This window comes from Miniopterus schreibersii (genome assembly GCF_964146895.1).
Source record: "Miniopterus schreibersii genome assembly, chromosome: 1".
Taxonomy (NCBI): Eukaryota; Metazoa; Chordata; class Mammalia; order Chiroptera; family Miniopteridae; genus Miniopterus; species Miniopterus schreibersii.
In genome coordinates, this window is record NC_138101.1 from 144,131,616 (window position 1) to 144,151,504 (window position 19,889).

The 19,889-nt window shown below is 49.5% G+C and overlaps 1 protein-coding gene across 2 annotated transcripts in view; it reads right to left on the minus strand.

Moving 5' to 3' along the window:
• The window catches only part of PLA2G4E (phospholipase A2 group IVE), a gene marked incomplete at both ends in the record, with an annotated part of 58,993 nt that overhangs the window by 5,752 nt on the left and 33,352 nt on the right, over positions 1-19,889 (minus strand). For both annotated transcript variants that reach the window (XM_081153743.1, XM_081153744.1), the window contains 11 exons: positions 3,627-3,849; positions 6,069-6,205; positions 7,449-7,584; positions 9,395-9,432; positions 9,885-9,974; positions 10,072-10,232; positions 11,168-11,231; positions 11,916-11,958; positions 13,733-13,773; positions 14,740-14,871; positions 16,515-16,651. In XM_081153743.1, the coding sequence (XP_081009869.1) occupies positions 3,627-3,849; positions 6,069-6,205; positions 7,449-7,584; positions 9,395-9,432; positions 9,885-9,974; positions 10,072-10,232; positions 11,168-11,231; positions 11,916-11,958; positions 13,733-13,773; positions 14,740-14,871; positions 16,515-16,651 (1,202 nt within the window). The remainder of the gene's footprint in view (positions 1-3,626; positions 3,850-6,068; positions 6,206-7,448; positions 7,585-9,394; positions 9,433-9,884; positions 9,975-10,071; positions 10,233-11,167; positions 11,232-11,915; positions 11,959-13,732; positions 13,774-14,739; positions 14,872-16,514; positions 16,652-19,889) is intronic.

Genomic DNA, 19,889 nt, shown 5'->3' on the forward strand with positions numbered 1-19,889 from the left:
GGAAAAAAGCTCCCATCCTCCCTCCCTCCCTCCCTCCCTCCCTCCCTCCCTCCCTCCCTCCCTCCCTCCCTCCCTCCTTCCTTCCTTCCTTCTTTCCTTCCTTCCTTCCTTCCTTCCTTCCTCTCCTCCTCCTTCTCCTCCTTCTTCTTAACATAAGGCTTGGAAACTTGGGCACCAGGTGGCAGCCAAGGTCCCTCTAAGTTCCCAGAGCACTGTGCTGTGTAACCATAGAGGGAGTCCTGCAGATCAGCTGGGGCCACCGGCCACCCTTCAAAGTGAGCCAGCCAGTGTAGACAAGGCCAACTGGGGTCTTAGAGGCCCAGGTGCTGATCCCAGGCCAAGCAGCTGCCTACTAGGTGACCATCCATGGTTAACCGAGCTTGTGAAGGCCATGGAACCCATGTGGGATGGTAAACACATGCGTGGGCCAAACAACTCTCAGGCCTCCCTTGAAAAGCAAACAGTACAAAGCCACTGTAATCAAAACAGCCTGGTATTGATACAACAACAGGCATATAGATCCATGGAACAGAACAGAGACCCCAGAAATAGACTCACGCCATTATGGTCAGTTAATATTTGACAAAAGAGGCAAGAGCATCCAATGGAGTAAAGACAGTCTCTTCAATAAGTGGTGCTGGGAAAATTGGACAGATACATGCAAAAGAATGAAACTAGACCGCCAACTTTCACCATACACAAAAATAAACTAAAAATGGATAAAAGACTTAAATGTAAGTCATGAAACCATAAAATCCTGGAAGAAAACATAGGCAGTAAAGTTACAGACATCCCACATAGTGGACTTTTCACTGATACATCTCCCAGGGCAAGAGAAACAAAAGAAAAAATAAACATATGGGACTACATCAAACTAAAAAGCTTCTGCACAGCAAAAGAAAACAGCCTCAAAATACAAAGGAACCCCACAGTCTGGGAAAACATATTTGCCAAGGATGTATCTGATAAGGGGCTAATTTCCAAAGTGTACAAAGAACTCATACTACTCAGCAAGAGGAAGACAAACAACCCAATTAAGAAATGGGCAAAGGACTTAAATAGACAGTTCTCCAAAGAGGACATACGGATGGCCAAGAGATACATGAGGAAATGCTTGATGTCGATAATCATCAGAGAGATGCAAATTAATTCCACAATGAGGTGTCACTTCACACCTGTCATAATGGCTCCATCAGCAAATCAACAAACAACATGTGCTGACGAGGGTGCGGAGAAAGGGGAGCCCTAGTACACTGCTGGTGGGAATGCAGGCTGGTGCAGCCACTATGGGAAACAGTATGGAGGTTCCTCAAAAAATTAGAAATGGAGCTGCCGTTTGAGCCAGTGATTCCACTCCTAGGAATGTATCCTAAGAATCCTGAAACATTCATCAGAAAGAATATATGCACCTCGATGTTCATAGCAGCACAGTTTACAATAGCTAAGATCTGGAAACAGCCCAAGTGCCCATCAGTAGATGAGTGGATAAAAAAGCTGTGGGACATTTACACCATGGAATACTATGCAGCTATAAAGAAGAAGAATCTCGTACCCTTGGGACAGTATGGATGGACCTGGAGAATATTATGCTAAGTGAAATAAGCCAGGCAGCGAAAGACAAACATCACATGATCTCGCTTATACGTGGAATCTAAAGAACTTAATAAACTGATGAACGGAATAGATTCAATGACATGAAAGCATAGATGAGACTGACGAATGTTAGAGGGATGGAGGAGGGTGAGTGGGTGGAAGGGGAGAGAGTAACCAAAGAATTTATATGCATATATACACAACCCAAGGACACAGACAATGGTGGGGAGAGGGACTGGGGAGGGGGAAGGGACGGGGTGGAATGGGTCATTGGGGAGAAAAAGGCACATCTGTAATATTTTAAACAAAAATAAAAATTAAAAGAAAAGAAAAGAAAAGAAAAGCAAACAGGATGCCTGTCGTAACTGGGCCCAGAGATCTGGGCACCATAGGGCTTACTGTCCTGGAAGTAGAGGAAGGTGCAGACTCATGGAAGACCTAGTCCACACTCATTGTCAAGGGGGCCCGAGGGAAAGGGGCTCCTACTTCTGGCCAGCATGGAAGAGCAGAGGCCTCCTAACATTAATCCTAGACTTACTTTCCTGGGAACCCTGGGAACCCACACCAAAACCAGGAGGTAATGTTCAGACTTTTGATGTTGAAGCCTTGGTGCTCTCCTCCTCAACACATGGGGCAGGCACTAACTCGTTAGAAATATCAGCTACCACTTGTTGATGTAATTCCCATTCAAGGAATAGGAATAGCACAGAACAGGGCCAGAGTTTAAACCCCATCCTGCCCAAATCCAAAGCCAACACCCTCAGTCTCTGCCTGCCCTGCTTCATCATGAGGACAGGTTAGATCATAGGTTAAAAGGGGGGCAGGGTGGGGTGGGATCCATCAAAAGCTCTGAGTGCCTCACATCCAAATCCCCATGGTCTAGCATAGTTCCTGGCATGCAGGATGTACTTAATTTGTTGAAAGATTGAATAAGTGAATGAATGAATGTTGAAGATGTGGTTTGGGCCATCCTTGGTTGGTCAAATTGTCTGGGTTTTCTGGAAGAGGGGACCTACTAGAAAATAATTTGCTGTCTCTTCTGCTTCTGGAAAATTATTATTTGAAACCAGAACTCCTCAGACACCTTTGGGAGTGTGGCAGACAGCCACAGTCCTGAATAGAAATTAGGTGGGAAGCTCTGATTTGGGGCCAAGCAATAGTCAAAGTTGGTCCTCCCTGGGCCTGTGCATCTGGAATGATCCAGGTGTTAGCTGAATTCATCCTGATACTCAGGATCACAGTATCCCACAGGTGTCACTCCTCCAGCATGTCCCACATGGCTCCTACACAGTTGGGTCTCAATATAGGCTGATTATCTTCTTGGGCACATATTGCTCAGATCATTGGATCTCAGATAAGGAAGGAACCTCATTGGGTCCATCCTCTATGTGGTGACCTTGAGAAGGAGCCCTGCAGACCTCCAGCTACAGGGAATGTCATTGAGTGAGGGTCCCAGCTGCTGTGTTCTGAAATCCATGATGTTTGTGCTGAGGCCACACTTCCCATGGGCAGCCCCCAGCCCATTATGGAGTGGGGTAGGGATACTGAGGCAGGCCCATCCTGGGGGGTGTCGGGCTCCTCTGATGGACAACTTGGCTGGAGGACTCTCAAAGATCGTGCTGAACCTTCTAGATCATGCACAGCTGTTTATGATGCTTCCACTGGCCTTTCTTCCCTCTATTCTCCACTAGGGGTCAGACTTGCATCAGGGTCTGATGACTCTCCAGTCTTTTTCAGCTCCCTCCCTATTTTCTCACAGGTGTCTTGGTATGGCTCTCAGAGGACATGCTGCCTCTCTGCAGGGTTGTACCTAAGTCATCCCCAACAAATGGGTCTCAGTCATACTCTAAAGCGATGTGAGAAGACAGACCTACCATCTTCCTCCATCACACATTTGGGCACCTCACACCTTTTACCTGCAAGAATGCATCTGCAGGTCCAACCTAACTCCCTCCTGCTGCGATATAAGCCCAGACACCCCCATGAAGGAAGAGAGCTGGGCAAGGCGTGGCCCAAGTGAAGCTGGTACCTACTTCGTCCCCCAGACAGGCCTCGATCAGTAGGCCCCAGAAGTCTGTAAAGTTGACCTTGTAGCCTTCCTGACTGCGCTGCCGGAGCTCCTCCCGGAATTTGCGGAGCTGGTCTGGGAACAGGGCAGGCATCTTGTCCTTGACCACGTGCCTCCGGGCCTCAAGGATGGCAGGCTCCAGGTTTTTGGAGGACCAGTCAGGATCACGGTATAATGTTGCCATGGTCCTGGAGAAAAACAAGCATAGCTGATAGAGTTGAGCCAGCCCTGGTCCTATCAACCCCAGGCCCTGGCAGGTTTCATGGGAAACCCCAACCTGCCAGGAGAGGAGCCTGGAGCAAGTGGGATAAACATGATTACACACAGTCACGATTGCTACCATTTCTTGATTGCCTGTTGTGTGCCAGGTGTAGCATGTTGCTTAAGAATGAGGATTCTGGACCCAGATCTTCCTGGGTTCAAATCCAGACTCTACGATTCACTAGCTATGTCATCTGGAGCAAGTTACATAATCTCTCTTCACCTCAGATTCCCCATCTGTGGAAAGGGGAGAGTTAAGGTAATTGTTTTTATCTCCCACAGTTATTATGGAGATTACATCAGTTAATACAATGTGACATGGTTGGAAGAAGCACCTGGCCCAAAGTAAGTGCTGGGCCCTGGGGTGGTGGAGCATCATTGGAACCCAGGCTCGGCTGATTCCACATCCTAGAATGTTTCCACTCTCCCACACTAACTCCCACAATTATGATGCTGGCTAAGGATTTGTTTCCCTTCTTCTTAACTTCCATGTGGGCAGTGGGGAGCAATAAAGCAAAGATGGGGTCCCCCTGGCCCCGGGTCTTTGTCCCTGCTGCCTCCTCTCGGCCTGGACCCAGCTTTCTGCCTATGTGAGGACAGAACCTGGGACCGGCCACAGTGGACCTGTACAGTTAGCTGTCTGAACAGTGGCCTCTTCCTTCACAGGACTCGTTTCTGGTCAGGGAAGGTGGAGGTTGGTCAGGAGATTTCTTCAACATAAAGCAGCCTTCTCTCCATAAGGTTCACTCAGTTACTTTTATACTTTTAAAAAAAATTTTCAAAACCATCACAAATAATTGGTTTTAAAATAATCTTTCCCAGTGCTTTCCTAGGCCAGGTACCCGCCCTCTGCCACAGAAGCAGGTTATCTCCTTAACCTACTACCCATGGGCAGCCATTTAACAGGGAGCTTAAGAACCTGGGCCCTGGACTCTCACAGCCTGGGTTCAAATCCCAGCAATACCACTCAGCTGAGTGGTCCTGGGCAATTCCTTTGCTTCTCCAGCTATAAAATGAGCAGAATGACATCTCCCTTATAGTTTTCTCATGAAGAAGCAATGAGATGATCCATTGGAAACAGTCACACCAGTGCCTGGCACAGAGGCGACCCTGATAACTGTCGGCTGTTCCTTCTATATCCCACCTGGGCTGGAGCCTCAGGGCCCCTCATACCCCAGGAGTCTTGGTTTTCCTAGGGTGAGCTCACATCTACTCGCCCAAATGAAAGTCACCCAGAGTGCCTCCAGGGTGGGGGCAGCAGCTTGGGACCTCGAACACTCAGAGGCCCACCAGCCGCAGACAGCATAAGACACTGGCCTGGCTGAGAGAGAGGCCTTGGATGATCAGAGGGCTCTGGCCACACTGGACCAGGGCTGTGTTATGACTTTGGTGGCCCTTTCACCATCAACATACTCAAATTTTTGTTTTATGACTGTTGTATAAAGATAAATATTATAATAGTCTTTATTAAAATATTGTCTTCAACCTAGAAGTTCATTTTTTTCTTCTGATCTGAAAAGAAAACATTTTTGTGGGCCACTACAAGGACTGTGGGACCTAGACATGGTGGCTCCTGTGGAGAAGCCGACCTCATGCTGGTCTCACCTGGGGGAGCCCCGTTCTTACTCTTTGCTCATCAGCAGAGTGAGGAGGTGGGAGCCTGAGGAAGCCTACAGGGCAGGGATGGGTGGTGGGCTGGAGTGTGGGCAGCCAGAGCAGCTGGCCCAGCTCCATTTACCCTGGGAGACTTGATACCCAGCCCCCCTAGGAGAGAGGGCAGCTTCCTCTCCCCAGCAGGATGGTATCAGTGGCACCAGGAGTTCATTCACAGTTGGCCACCATGCTCCCAGGTCCCTGCACAGCCCCAGGGAAACAGTGACATCAGTAACGACCAACATGTATGATGTATTTAGTGTCTCTCATGTACTGAGCACAGGGAGGGCCTCTCTAGCAACACCACGAAGTCGGTACTATTATTATCCCCACTTTAGAGATATGGAAACTGAGACTCAGAGCTGAGCTCACACAGCTGTAAGTGGTAGAGCTGCTTCTTACATGGGGGCGTGGAGCCTTCACCAGGGACCCAAGGCTGACCCTTCAGCTGTATGCTCTGGGCTCCACCGAACAGTAGCCCCCGGTTCCTTACCAGGTGGCCCCTGACAGGCCAGTGATGTGGCTGGCACAGTTCAGGAGGTTCAGCTTCTGCAGCCCCAGCAGGTGGCCGTACATGGCGGTCATGGATCTTGTTCCACCCCCAGTGGCCATGATGGTGATGAGCGGCACCTGGGCACAGAGAGGCAGGCTGTTCGGGCAGTGCTGGGTAAAGGAGCCTTGGAGTGACAGGCAGGAGCTGAGAAGGACAGTGGACAAGGAAAAGCCGGCTACACGGAGCGGACAGTGGGGCACTAAGGGACCTGAACATTGCCTTTCACAGAGTGACTGGCTACCCGGTAGGTCTGGAATTAGACCTTAGCTCCAAGCCCAACAATTGGTGTCAGTCAAGGGCTCTGAAGATTACACGGGTTTGGTAAGTCAGGGGGTCTTTCTAGCACTGTTAGTCTAGCCCTCAGCTAACACACGAGGAAATGGAGGTACAGGGGCCTGGGTAGTTAGCTCAATAACCCAGCTTATATCTCATTCCTTAATGGTTACAAATTGATTTTCTTCTATAGAGGGATTTGATGTGAGGTGAGGGCATCAGGCCTGGCACATGGTAGGTGCCTAATATGTACCATATGTGTAAGAGCAAGAGGAAATAAATTTCTGAAGTGGGATGGGGCAGGGTTGTCACCTCTGGGTTGACATAGGTTTACTATATATGCCCTTGGTGTGTTTCCCTAAAGATGAGAGGAGGGGGCTCTTTGCCAAGACTTATTCTGTTTTCATTTGAGCAGAGACTAAGATGCTTCTGTTGGCTAACACCCTGGCACAGCCCTCCTTGGGCACGAGGTCTCCATCCACACCTATGGTCGGCCTCGGAAGGCAGACGCTCGGAGGACTGACCTGCTGTCCAGGGGACTGTGGGCCTGAGTCCTCACAGGGAGGGGGCAGGGCTCTAACAAACGCTCCATTGTCTGTTCCATGGGAAACAGCTGGCCTTGCGAGTGGAAGCTGCTTTCCTCCAGCTTCTGCCCGCTGTTCTTTCTGGATGTGTGCATGTGTGTGCATACTTTGGGGGAAGGAAGAATTGAAAGATGAAAGTCCTAGGGCCTTGTGGGTGAAGGTGTGGGAGGGGGTGGAGCATCACGTGTTTTCCAGGCTTGCAGAGGAGGCCATTCTGTCACCTCAGGATCTTTTAGTGCTTTTTGCTTTCTTTCCCCACTCTGCTCTACCCTCCCCTTGTAAACACAACTAATCGTGCCCAATAGAGCCCTTACCTGGACCTTAGCACTAAGAGCAACCAGCAGAGGCAGTGGTCGGGGCAGCTGGGCAGCAAGGGCTGGGGAGGCAGACGTTAGGGCCTGGTGTTGGAGGGACAAGCTCAGAGCCGGCCCTGAGCCCAGGTGGCTCACCTCCGCTTACCCACCTCGTCCATCTGCAGGTCCTCCTCCAGCTGCAACACCTGCTTCAGAGCCTTGGCCACCACCACCTTCCGCTTCTCCAGGAACTCCAGCTCTTCCTGGCACAGGCTGTAGCCCAGCCGCACGTCCAACGTCTGGGGACTATGGGGACAGAGGATCTTGGGTGAGCAGGCCTGCAGACTCCACCTCCATGGCGAAGATGTGGCTTTAGAGTCTCTGCTTCATCTATAAAATGGGGCTAATTGTGCTTAACTCCCAACTGTCTTCAGGATTTAATGAGATAACAAATGTAAAGGCCCCAAAACTTTAGATGGTGCATTGCAAGCAGGTACTCAATAAAATCAGGGACTCACTGAGCCCTCTGCCTCCTCAGCAAGATCTGGAAGGTCCAGGAAGGCTTCCCCCAGGCACTTTCTATAGACCAAGGCCAGACATGGTGACAGGGGGCCCTGAGATCCTTCTGGCACTCTCCCTGGACAAGGCTCTACAGTAAGGGCTCTTCTGAGCCTGATATATCACAGGCCCATTCTCCTGGAGTTCACATTCTTCCTTATGCTCTTCCTGCTCCTGGAATAATAATCATCCTATGTGTGTGTGCAGTTGACAAAAACCCTTTACCTCCCTGATGTCACCATGTCACCCCCCAGGTCTGCAAGGCAGGTGGGGCAGAAGCTGCTGTAGTGTGACCAGCGCCTGCCCTCTTTGTATCACATTCCTGTCCTGAACAAGTCCAGGTTCCCAGCCTGGCATCCAAGACCCTACGTGATCTGTCCAACCTCACCTCCAGCTACTTCCTAGGACAGCCCATCGGCTCCCAGAGCTCAGGAGCACTTTTGGTGCTGAGCCTTCGCACAGGCCCTTGCCTTCACTGGACGCTTCCTTCCTCTGCCCACCTACGTCCCTGCATCCTCCAAGGCCCAGCCCCTCAGTGACTCCTTGCAGATGGACCTTGACAATTTCTTGGTTAGTGATCTGAGTCACTAACAAGGTCACACCTCCTTGATGGCAGGGCTGGGAGCTTTTCCCTCACATTCTTCCATGTCTACCATGGGGTGCAGATGCAGCTGTGAGAAAAATAACTCTTTCCTTGACCTCAACAGGCATGGATAACAGAGCAGTGATAATCAGAACACTCGATGATATTTGCTGAATATCACTTGCCAAACTCCCATTGGATCCTCAAAGCAACCAACAATGGTCAGTACTTTTGGTATTGCTCCAACTTACAGAGGAGAAAAACTAAGACTTAGAGGGGTTAAATATCCTAAGGGCAGAGGGATAATCAAATTGGAAATGGAAATTATGATCACTTGATTTTTGACAAGGGTGTCATGACAATTCAATAAAGAACAATCTTTTCCATAAAAATGCTGAGACAAATGGAAACCCACATGCAAAAGGATGAAGGTGAGCCCCTGTGTCACACTATATAAAAATTAACTCAAAATCAATCATAGACCTAACTATGAGAGAAACCACAAAACATTTGGAAGAAAACATGGGAATAAATTTTCATGACTTTGGATTAAGCAATGGTTTCTTAAATATGACAACAAAAGAACAAGAATAAAAGAAAAAAATAGATAAGTTGGAAGTCACTAAAATTTAAAATGTCTATCCTTTAAAGGACACCATCAAGAATGTAAAAAGATAACCACCAGAATAAAATAAAATAGTTGCAAATCATATATCTGACAAGGGACCTGTATTCAGAATATACAAAGGACTCCTACAACTTAAAATAAAAGGCAAATCACCCACTTTAAAAATGAGCAAAGAATTTGAATAGACATTTCTCCAAAGAACATAAACAAATGGCCAATAAGCCCATGAAAAGATGCTCAGCATCATTAGGCATCAGGGAAATGCAAATCAAAACCACACTGAGACACCACCTCCCAGCCCCTAGGATGAACAGATCAGAGGGACAGTCAGAAAGAGGGTACTTTACCAGGGTGTAGACTTCACGTGTAATTCACAGTTCTCTCCCTGGAACATGAGAGAAAAACTTGTCAGGGGCAATGATTCAGAGCCAAGTGATCCCAACCAAAGAAATGCAGAGTTACCACACTATCCATTCCCTGACTTGACTCAGCTCACATGTGTGCACACATCCGTATGCTCACACGCACGCAGGCACGCACACACACTACATGCTTACAGGCATGCTCACATGCACACAGGCACACGCACACATGTCACACACATGCTCCATCCCACACCCTCTTCTGGGCATGACCCCTCATCGTCCTTAACTCGGCCTCCACACACTCTTTGGCTCCACACTGCAGCTCAGCATCTCCTACCCCACCGACTCCTCTATCTGCCTGAGAGACCGCGTGAGTTACCCTCCCCGCCCCGCCCCCAGGCTTTTCCCATATCCCTGCCGCAGCAGCTCCAGGCTAAGCCGCTCAGGCCCCTTCCCAGACCCAAGCCCTCACCGCAGGCAGGGTCACCGCCTGGCCATCAGTGATGCAATCCAGGGGCTGGTTGACAACGTTGTTCCTCTTGTGCGAGCCGCAGCAGCAAAGCTGGAAGGAGGGGTGGTTCTGTGAGTGGGGGTGAGGGGCTCCCCTGGCAGCCCACCTGACCCAGTCGCCCACACCACCCCCTCATGCCGCCTTGTACCCCACAGCTCCCTTGGCTTCTGGCCATGTCTACGTGCATCCGGGACTGGAAATACTTGGGGTAGTGGAAGTAGGCAAGGTTTGGGCAGCAGGACTCCAGGCTCTGTGGGATGCGCTGGGTGTGCTCGAAGGACTCCGTCACTGTTACCAGGAGGTCCTTCCCTGGAAGAGAGGACAAGAGGGCTGAGACCTCCCAAAAGCCTCTTACTCCCCCCATCCCAACTTGGCCCAGTAAAAAGCATAGCTGGAGGTGCCCAGGACAGGGGTTTAGAATTACCTGGGGCACTGGTTAAAATGCCCCAGAGAGTCTCATTCTGTAGGACAGGACCAGCCCAGGAGTCTGCATTCTAAAAGGCTTGCATGTGAGGCTGACAAATGAGGTCCCCAGAAAACCCTCTGAGATGCTGAGTCCTCCGGACTAGTCCTCCTGGGCTCTGCTTCTCCGGGAGGTGCCTCAAAGTCACCTCCTACTCAGTAAAAGCAGCTTTCACCATACCCCCAGTCTGGGGTGGTGGCCTCTTCCTACCTTCCTCACCCATGTCTGTGGGGCCACACTGCTCCCCTCTCTTGGGACAGGGCTGGAAGTCCTTGCATGGGAGCATGAGGTGGAACGATGAACTGGGGAGCCTTATGTTTGTGGATCTCTTAGGCCTCTGCCAGCTACCAAATGCTAGGACTCTATGAATTGTCATCTGGACAGAGGAAGGGCCCTCTGGGCCCTGGGCATTGTTAGTGCCCGCCCACCCCAGCGCTGACCACTGCACCTGGTCAGATCCAGCAAACCCCTGGTGTGGCAGGGTAGGGTGCGGACCACTATGGGTAGCACTGTGCCACTGACCCCGACCCAGGGTGCTCGTCACACCTGGGAGGCTCTGAGGGTCATGCAGGTGCCTGAAAGAGCATGTTCCTCATAGAGGGGTGGGGGTGGGGAGATAGGGGTTCACAACCCCTGGTGGTGAGATGATCCCAAGGTACCTCCCACCAAGCTCTTGGCTCCTCAGCTGAGCCCAAGGCAGCCCTGGAACAGCCAGTTCTGGTGCTGGCAGGGTTGGGAAGCAGCCCTCCCCCCAGCAGGCAGAGGCAGCCAAAGGACCCACTTTTCCTATTCTTCCTCTGCCTTCTGGATTCTGCATGAACCTCCAGGCAGGAGACTTGTCGAGCCTGCAACAAAGAAGCCAGGGTCATCCCAAGCACAAGCCGTGCCCCACTCTGTGTGACCTACCTGGGAAGCTGGGGGCGGGGGGCGGAACTGCATTTTCTGAACCTAAGCAAGTCCTGTCACCTTACTCAGAGATCAAATATTTGAAAATGAAGATCTCCTGAAAAATCTGGGGCTCAGCTCTGTCAGGGCTCATGTTCTCAGTGCAGATCGGGGGTGAAACCCGAGGGAAACTTCCTCTTTGGGCTTTCAAAGAGAGTAACTTCCAATGGAATAGCCTTCTCAGGAAGCAGAGGTGGGTCAAACTCCTTTGCCACAAACTCCCAAAGACTGACTTTGGGGGAGAGATTTTGAATCCCGGGGTTTTCGATGCATCTAATTAAAATGGCTATATCAACAGCTGAATTATGAAACTCTTTCTAATACTGAACTTGTTCTCATAGAGAGATTGGGGTTGGGGGGAGATGGGACTGAGATTGATTCTGGGAGAAGGCTGCCTCCTAGTGGGCTTTTATTGGGGAGGTTCCCAGGAGGTATCATCTTGAGGGATATGGGATGCAGGGCCAGGGTGACTGATGTCCCAGCTACCCCAAGCTGGGCCTAATGTTCTCTCCCACAATCTGTTCCCCTGAGAGCAGCGGCCACATGTGGCCTCTGGAGTTATGGGAACCTGAAAGGACAATTACCACCAGCACGCCATTGGTGATGAGGGTCTCAGGTGGAGAGGGACTGGAAAACAAAATGAGAACTCTTGGTCAGTTATGTCACTTCTGATTTCACACAAAGGTGACAAAAAGCCGAAACAGGGTCAATAATGAGATAGCAGAGCCTCCTGGTCCTCATGAAAAATATTGGCTTAAGAAACCTCAGGTGTGTAGATTGTCAAGGAGAAAACTGGCCTAACATTTTAAATAGAACGTCCAGAAAAAAATAGATTTACAGGTTAGAAGGAGTAGAAGAGGAGTTTCTTTTCTTTGTCCTTAAAGAATAACTGTTCTTTATGTCCAACCAGACGAAGCACAGCGTTATGAGGCTAAACAGGCTGCAGGAAAGCCCAGGCCACCACCTAGAGCAGATGTAAACAGTTTTGGTAGAGAAACTGACCCATTCTCTGTTCTGTGCTTTATTTCATTTATGCGTTTAAGAAACGGTTCTGACCCAGGCAGAAAGGGGCCTGGTGAACAAGAAATGTCCTTGTGTTATAAAGCCCAGAACATAAGTCTCCATGGTCACACTTAGCAGTTCACCTAAGCCCAAGATGATTGTGTCTTCAGATCAACTCTTAGTACCAATTTTGACATATTTCATGTTGCAAGCCGCTTTCTAATTCAGCCAAGGATCCTCCCCCCCCCCCCCCCCCCCAATTCCTGTCAAATCAAGATCTGGAGAAGAGAGACCAGATTTTCTTTAATGTGAAACAAAATTGAATCTAAGTTGTCAATCAGCTGTTGATGGAAAATGAGGGACCTCAAATACAGTAATGCCTCAGTTAATGCCCTCGATAGGTACTTGGGACTGCGGTGAAATGATGTGTAATAAAACCAATTTTAACACAGGCCAATAGAATTAAACAAGAGTTAAGTTCCTATATCATCTCATCATTATAACAAAATGACAAAAGATGTTGAGACATTATCTGAGGACTTGCTGGAGTTCCAAGAGCCCCTGGCAGAGAACTCTCTGAGTGGAATGTGACATGCCCTGTTGTTCTAGAACACTTCTCTTGTCTTCCCTGTCCCTGGCTGATCATAAATCCAGGGGCCTCAGCTCTGCCGGGGCTACAAAGAGGGGAACAGCCAGCTGCCCCATCACAAGGCACACTGTCATCCTGGGCCAGGCTTGTCCTCTTGGGCAGGGGACCTGCTGCCCTCCCTCACCACCCCTTCTCTTCCTTCTCTCTTTGTCCTCTTGTCCTTCCCGTCCTCCAGCTCTGTGGCCCATTTCCACTGGAGACCCCAGCACAGTCAGACCTCCAGGACCCTGGATCATTCTTCTAATTAAACATGATGAGAAATAACCCCACATGTTGGGTCAGGGCCTCCCCCTCACTTGGTTCCAGAGTGGGCTGCAGGGGGGACAGGAAGCAGCCTCTGCTCTAGGCCAAGGTTTGGGGGAGTTTGTTCTAACAGTTCTGGGTCAAGCAAGAGACGCCTTGGTCCTGACCTCTTTCTCAGCCTGGCTTCAATAGGCCTGATCGCTGGTGGCAGGAATTCTTCCTACAGGCAACTCAGGAATGCAGGGGAGCCAAGGGAGGGCAGTTGGCCAGAGTATTTGATCTTTAAAGCAATACTGATGCCAGTAGAACAGGATGAGTAGGAACGAGGCCCAGGCACCTACAGTATTTTAAATTTCCCAGTGATTCTAACATACAGTGAGGAGTCTGAGGTGAGTGCCAGGGGAGAGAGTGGAAGAGGACAAGATAGCAAAAAGCAGACCAGGCTCTAAAATGCAACTCAGGGGGTCAGGACCCTGGGGGAGCCCTCAGGAGCTGGGGCCTACTCACCTCTCCTCCAGCAGGAACTCCACCTCCAGCTCCTCCATGCCCTGCAGGGGAGGAAGGGAAGCAGCTGTGAACTGTGAGCTGCCCCAGGAGCCTCTGAATCTGCCCCATCCTTCCCACGAAGCTGTCCTGCTAACATGGAGCTGCTCCTGGCCCTTCTTGTTCCCTCTGCCTCTTGCTGTCCCCAAGTCTTTGACATCAAGAACATCACTGACCACCCATGGGGCAGGGTATGGAGATGACCCCCAGTCCCAGCATGCAAACTCTTCTGCCCCAGAACATTTCCCTTTCATCTACCCCCATTACTCTCCTGCCCTCCCAAAGGGCTGTGCCAGGGGCAAGGAAGAGCTGCGATATTGCCCCCAGAAAGTTCAACTCTGAAGGGTAGGGGCCCCTTCCCTGCCTATCCCTTTACAGCGCTTACTGTGTAACTTCAGGCAAGTCATGACTCTCTGGACCTTAATTTTCCCACTGAAGTGTAAGCCAGGAGCGGGCAGGGATGCCAGTACCCTGACAGGTTCCCAGTGGGCATTCAAGTATTTGTTGAATGAGTGAATCTAGAATATCCCAGTCTTTTCCAGCTCTGACTTTCTCTGATTTGCAGATTTGCCCTCCTTTACTCTCCTCTGTCTTCTGTCCTCTGGGGATAGCCCAGCAGCAGGACACCAAGGAGAGGAACGGAGGAAACGGAATCAACACTATTGCATCTCCATTCTGTACTGTGACCAGTGCTAGGTGCCTTAGTCATGTTTTCCCATTTAAATCTCACAATGACCCTGTGCAATAGGTACTAATATCACCATTGTATAGACCAGGAAAAGAACTCAGAGGAATTAAATAATATCCACAAAGTCATAAAGCTAATAAGCATTAGCACTGGGGTTTGAATCAGCAGTTATCTTTCTCTGACTTGGCTGTTACACAGAGAGGAGCCTGCGCAAAGGCCTCACGGGAATGACCAGATGCTCCTCTTGAGGCAGGAGGCTGAGGGGCTTGGCAGCTGCACTCACCTCTGGATTGAGTGGGAACTTCACATGGGTTTTCTTCCTGAAGCAGAGCTTTTTGAGGTCATAGAGAACTGTCAAAAGATGGTCATCTGGTGTCACTGTGTCTTCATCGCAGACGCTCAGCTCTAGCACATTCTAGGGGAGAAGGCAAGGTACAAGTCTGGTTACAATGGTTGCATCAACCCATTGACCCATTCCCAGGACAAGGGGCCTGACCTCAGTCCTAGCAAGGAGGTGGTCTGAGGGACAGGGACCATACAAATGTCCCTGCTCAGGCGTGAGAGGCATTTGTAGGGAAATGGAATTAGAGAGGAAAGTGCCTACTCCATCCTTTCCAACTTTCTGAAGCCTTCCTGCCCGTCTGCTCTGACTCCCCTATTGGATAATTTGGCAAGCTTGGCAAGAGCCTGTGAAGTGTGAGGGATTTCATTTTACCTGGAGGAAGGACAGAAGGGCAGAGCAAGCAAGACTCCTGCCAGGATATAGAATGTGCTCAGCACTGGGGCCCCAGGAGCTCAACACAGTCTCTGTGGTGTTAGAAAACCCAGATTAGAGAAGCTAACATCTTAACACTCCAGGGAAGTGATGTGCTAAAAATCATAGGCATTCTGATACTTGATGGGGTTAGGGTGAGGTGGTGGAACTTCATTCTTTGGCTCATCAGCTCCTAATGAGACCTCATGGAGGGTCCAAAGGCAGCATGTCAAGAGTTGAGCACCTACCCCATCATTTGACTGAACTCTGAGGTCAATGGTCTCAGGTGACATGGATTAACCTCTGGGGCCTCTTGTTCTAAGGATCCTGGGAGATGTAGGTAGAACCTGGGTTTGCTTTTTTGATCCCTATTTGGTGGGCATGAGGCGGTTCTGGGGGGTTGCAACTGAATGAGATCTGTTGACCTTGTAATTACTAGAAACCCAGGTATGTCCTAGAACCAACCCAATAGCCCCCTAGATCTTTAGACAAAGGAAGTTCAAATTCTGATTTCAAGATGGCCAGTTGAGCCCACATTGAAATCCTTTTCTTTGGCCAAAACCATGTATATGGTAGATATTTTTAAAACAATAAATGTAAAAAGTACTTGTCATGAACCAGAAATGGAAAAGCATGCCTAAACTATGAAAGCAGTAAACTGGATAGAGCTCCCAGGTCTCAAGCATTCAGACAGTCAATGCCTCCATGAAGAGGCCAAATTTCTCCTAAGAAGCACTCTGCTGAGGCTGTCACAACTCAGGGTGTTCAAGGCAGAATTCTCCCGCAAGGAAATGTGAACTCGATTTAGAGTCCCCATATATCTGAATAAGACCAACATCATGAAATAAATCAACAAACGAAAGAACACACACCCAAGAAATTAGAAATAAAAAAGCAATCTAAAAAGAATTTAAGGTAGAGAAAGCCCTCTAGATGGAATTAGACTGGCTTGGAACCTAGTGATTAGAATAGATCTCCTCTTCTGTGTATTATCCTGCTTGGAGTATGTTCTGGAAGGTATTGGAAACACACTCTTTTTGGAGCAGGAGACACCCAGTTCCAGAAACAATTAGGTAGAAGGACAAGAGAGATAAGAAAGGAGGTGGAAGGATAAGCAGACTCAGAAAGACAAATATGAGACAGGCTGGAAGGAATGGGTGAGTGGGAAGACAGGTCAATAGGGGGACAAGTAGGTAGAAAGAAAGACAAATGGGCGTAAGGACACATAACCAAAGAGGACAAGCAGGAAAGGAGGGGAATAGAAATGCAGGCAGGGCAGGCAGGTGCAGTCCTCCACATCTCACCTTCACTTGGCTCTGGATCTGGAAGTTGAAGCTTTCATTCCACTCTGGGTTTGGGCAGTTGGAGATGGTTCTAGTCCTCAGCTTCTCATGAGAAGCGGTGGGCAGCCAGAGGCTCACATAGCAGTCCGTCTGGCTCACTGTCCAATGAAGACAAGGGTGGGGGGGAAGGGTGAAGTGCCAACCCAGGTCCAGAGAGGAGAGAGTACGGCGTCAGAAGGGAACTTCAGGCAAGTCGCTTCTAGAGCAAGAAGGCCTTGTCTTAGCTTCAGGTCCTCTCCTGACTCATGAGTCTGACTCTCCAGAGATTTTTGTCCCAGAACCCTGAGAAGGTCACAGACTGCAGGCTAAATGTTTCACAGAGGGGGACCCAGGTCTCACTGACTGTTCTCATGGACACAAATGGCCTTTGGCTCTTATTAGAAGCACCTGTGCCCAGACTGTTTTTCAGTCCTCATGGCTCAGTTGGTTGAGCATCCCATGCACCAAGAGGTTGCTGGTTCAGTTCCCGGTCAGGACACATGCCTGGGTTAGGGGCTCAATCCCCAGTAGGAGACAGGCAGCTGATCAATGTTTCTCTTTCATCGATGTTTTTATCTTCTTCACCCTATCCCTTCCTCTCTCTCTCGAATCAATAAAAACTGTTTGTTTGTTTTTGTTGTTTTTTTTTAAAGAAGCACCCTGGCTCTCTGGTTTGGGACAAGGCATAGCTGAACAGTGTTCTCTCTGCCAGGGAAAGATCTGGAGGATCAGCCCCAAAAGGTCCAGTTTACCTCTTGCATTAACCCAAGGCACCAGGGAAACCAAAGTAGGGCTCAGCTCTTCCTCTGGGCTGAGGAGAAACAGGGATTAGAAGGGGCACCGTCTGTTGTGAGTGACCTATTCAGCAGGATCTAGAAGCAGGAACCACCATCTTCATATGACTCAATGTCTCAACTGAACTTGCTGGGCTCTTCATACCTACACTGGTCTTCCAACATGAGGTGTGTGGCCCAAGAAACCCTCACTTCTGAAGCCATATACTTTTTTTGTTTGTTTGAAATGAACAACCCAAGTGTGCTGATGCTGGAGGTACTCTGGAGAAGGGACAAGGGCTGTGATTCCAATAGGTCCAGTCAAAGTGGAAGAAGGCCTCTCAGGTCTTTTGGTTGGAGCACCGGAAAGCATAAGGTGAAAAACAGCAACCCAGCCTGGCTCCCTCCTTCCCTTCTACATGGGAGGAGGGAGGAAGAGGTGCCATGACTGCCCTTGGCGCTCTCTTGGAGACATGCTGGGCTAATGCCCAGGGTTCATACCAGATACATTGAAAATGAGAAAAAGCAATAGTTTACAGTGTCAGAGAGCCCTCTAGAAGGTAAAGCTGGTGTGGACATGGGAGTCCTGTACTGCTGGGACTGATCCAAACTAGTTTACGATTGTTAATAATGTCCTGTGAGAGTGGAACCAGAAGTGTACCCCAGAATGACTTATTCCTACATTGCCACTACACTGAGAACTTTACCAGAGTTAATAACCAGGGGTTGCATCACAAGCATCCCTAGCTTCTGATTTTATCCTCAGTGTCTGGTTAATCTCTGAGGGCTTACCATTCAGTGAACTGGAATTCACAGCCCTCCTCCCATTGAATAAAGGTGAGATGACACTGTCCTTTACATGTCATAATCATCATTTAATCCAGGCACAAAGAATGACCGAAACCCAACAGGATTTTTAAAAAAATGACCTCATCATTCCCATCATCCCCTCTGAGCCCAACCTGGTATCCTCATTGCTGACTCAGCTGTCCAGGCCAGACACCAAGTATTGTCCTTGATTCTTGTATTGAGTAGATTTAACTCCTTTGGTCTCTCCAGCCCGCCCACTCTCCTTTCTTGCACTGCCACAGATACATGCATACAACATGTGTATGCTCACACAGATGCACACATGTGCTCAAGCTTGTGCGAGACTCCAGACAAACCCAATCACTTGTAGGTCTCAGGAGGTGTCATACTGTTTTGTCATTCCTTCTGTCTAGATTACCCTTCTCTTCCACTTTCACCTCACCCTTCCCTTGTGTAGCCCCTCTGGGTTTCAGAAGGAACCTCCTCTGGAAGCCTTCCCTGAGCCCCGAGTCTGGGCCAGGTGCCCCTCTTTGCCCAGAGCCCTGTGCTCTTCTGGCAGAGTGCCAGCTAGCACTGCACCCTGAACACAGGCAGGCCAGGAAGACCATGCGTTAGCACTTACGAGATATTTGTTGAGTAAATGAAGGAATGTAAAAGCCCAACTTCCTGCTATTGGGCTATATCGGTACCTGAGAAATTCCGGGCTGAGTCACTGCAACAGGTAAGCGAGCTGGCGTGTCTAATCCCTCTGCCCACAGGGAGACTCCCTAGGGCCTGCTCAGTCCTCCTGGACCCCTCCTGTGGCTTTTTCTGGACACTGACCCTTCTCTTGGACCTGTAACATTCTCCATGGTCTGCCTCCTGTACACTAGAAGCTGACAGGCAGCAACCTCACCAACTCCACACCTGTTTGCTTAACACAATATAATAGACCCTATAAAGGCTCCTTTCCCCCTAAAAGCCCTTCCCTATCATCAGCCCATGCCTAAAATTCTCCCATTAAACCTATAAATAAAACCTCAGTATTTTGGGCCTGGAAGAGACAGGGCTGATCAGACACCCACACTTGACACATTAGTTTGTTTTTCAGTCCTTATAAGGAGAGCTGTTCCCACCTCCACCTCCAAAAGTTGGGAAAAGGGAGAATGCAGCCCAAAGAAGAGGTAATCCTGGGGAGGGAGGGATGATGGAGGAAATCCGGTCGGGCTCAGGTGGCAATCTGGGGCAGGTGTCATTAGCTGATTGCAAGGACAGTGACAGTGTGTTTGTAATGAAGAATAATGTTTAAACAACGGTGACCCAATTCTGAGGATTTCAGGGACTGCAGGGGATTTCCTAGGCATAGATAGGTGACAGAAGGCTTGGTCATCTGAATGGCGTGTATCTTTTCCTGAAAGGGGGTGGCAAAAATGACTCAACGATCTCTACAGGTGCTGGGAACACAGTCTCCCTAATACCTCTACAAACACCTGCCTCACATCCCTTGGGGTGCTGGTTTGCATTTTAATTTATTTTCCCAAGAATAATAAAAGCATTTGACAGCTGGAAGGTTTCTGGGCGGACTCCCTCCCAGTTCTGGCCCAGGTCTGGGCGGCACACTCCCTGACCAGGGGTGTTGTCCCTCAATCTCATCTCTTTCAGGCTCCTTGAACTGTTGGAAACAGACATATACTAAAGCTGAGCGAGAGAGGAACGTGCTTTTGATCCAAGTCAGAAGGGAGTGATTTGGGGCAAGGATAACCAGGGCCTAGAAGGCATCAGGTTAGTCTCAAGC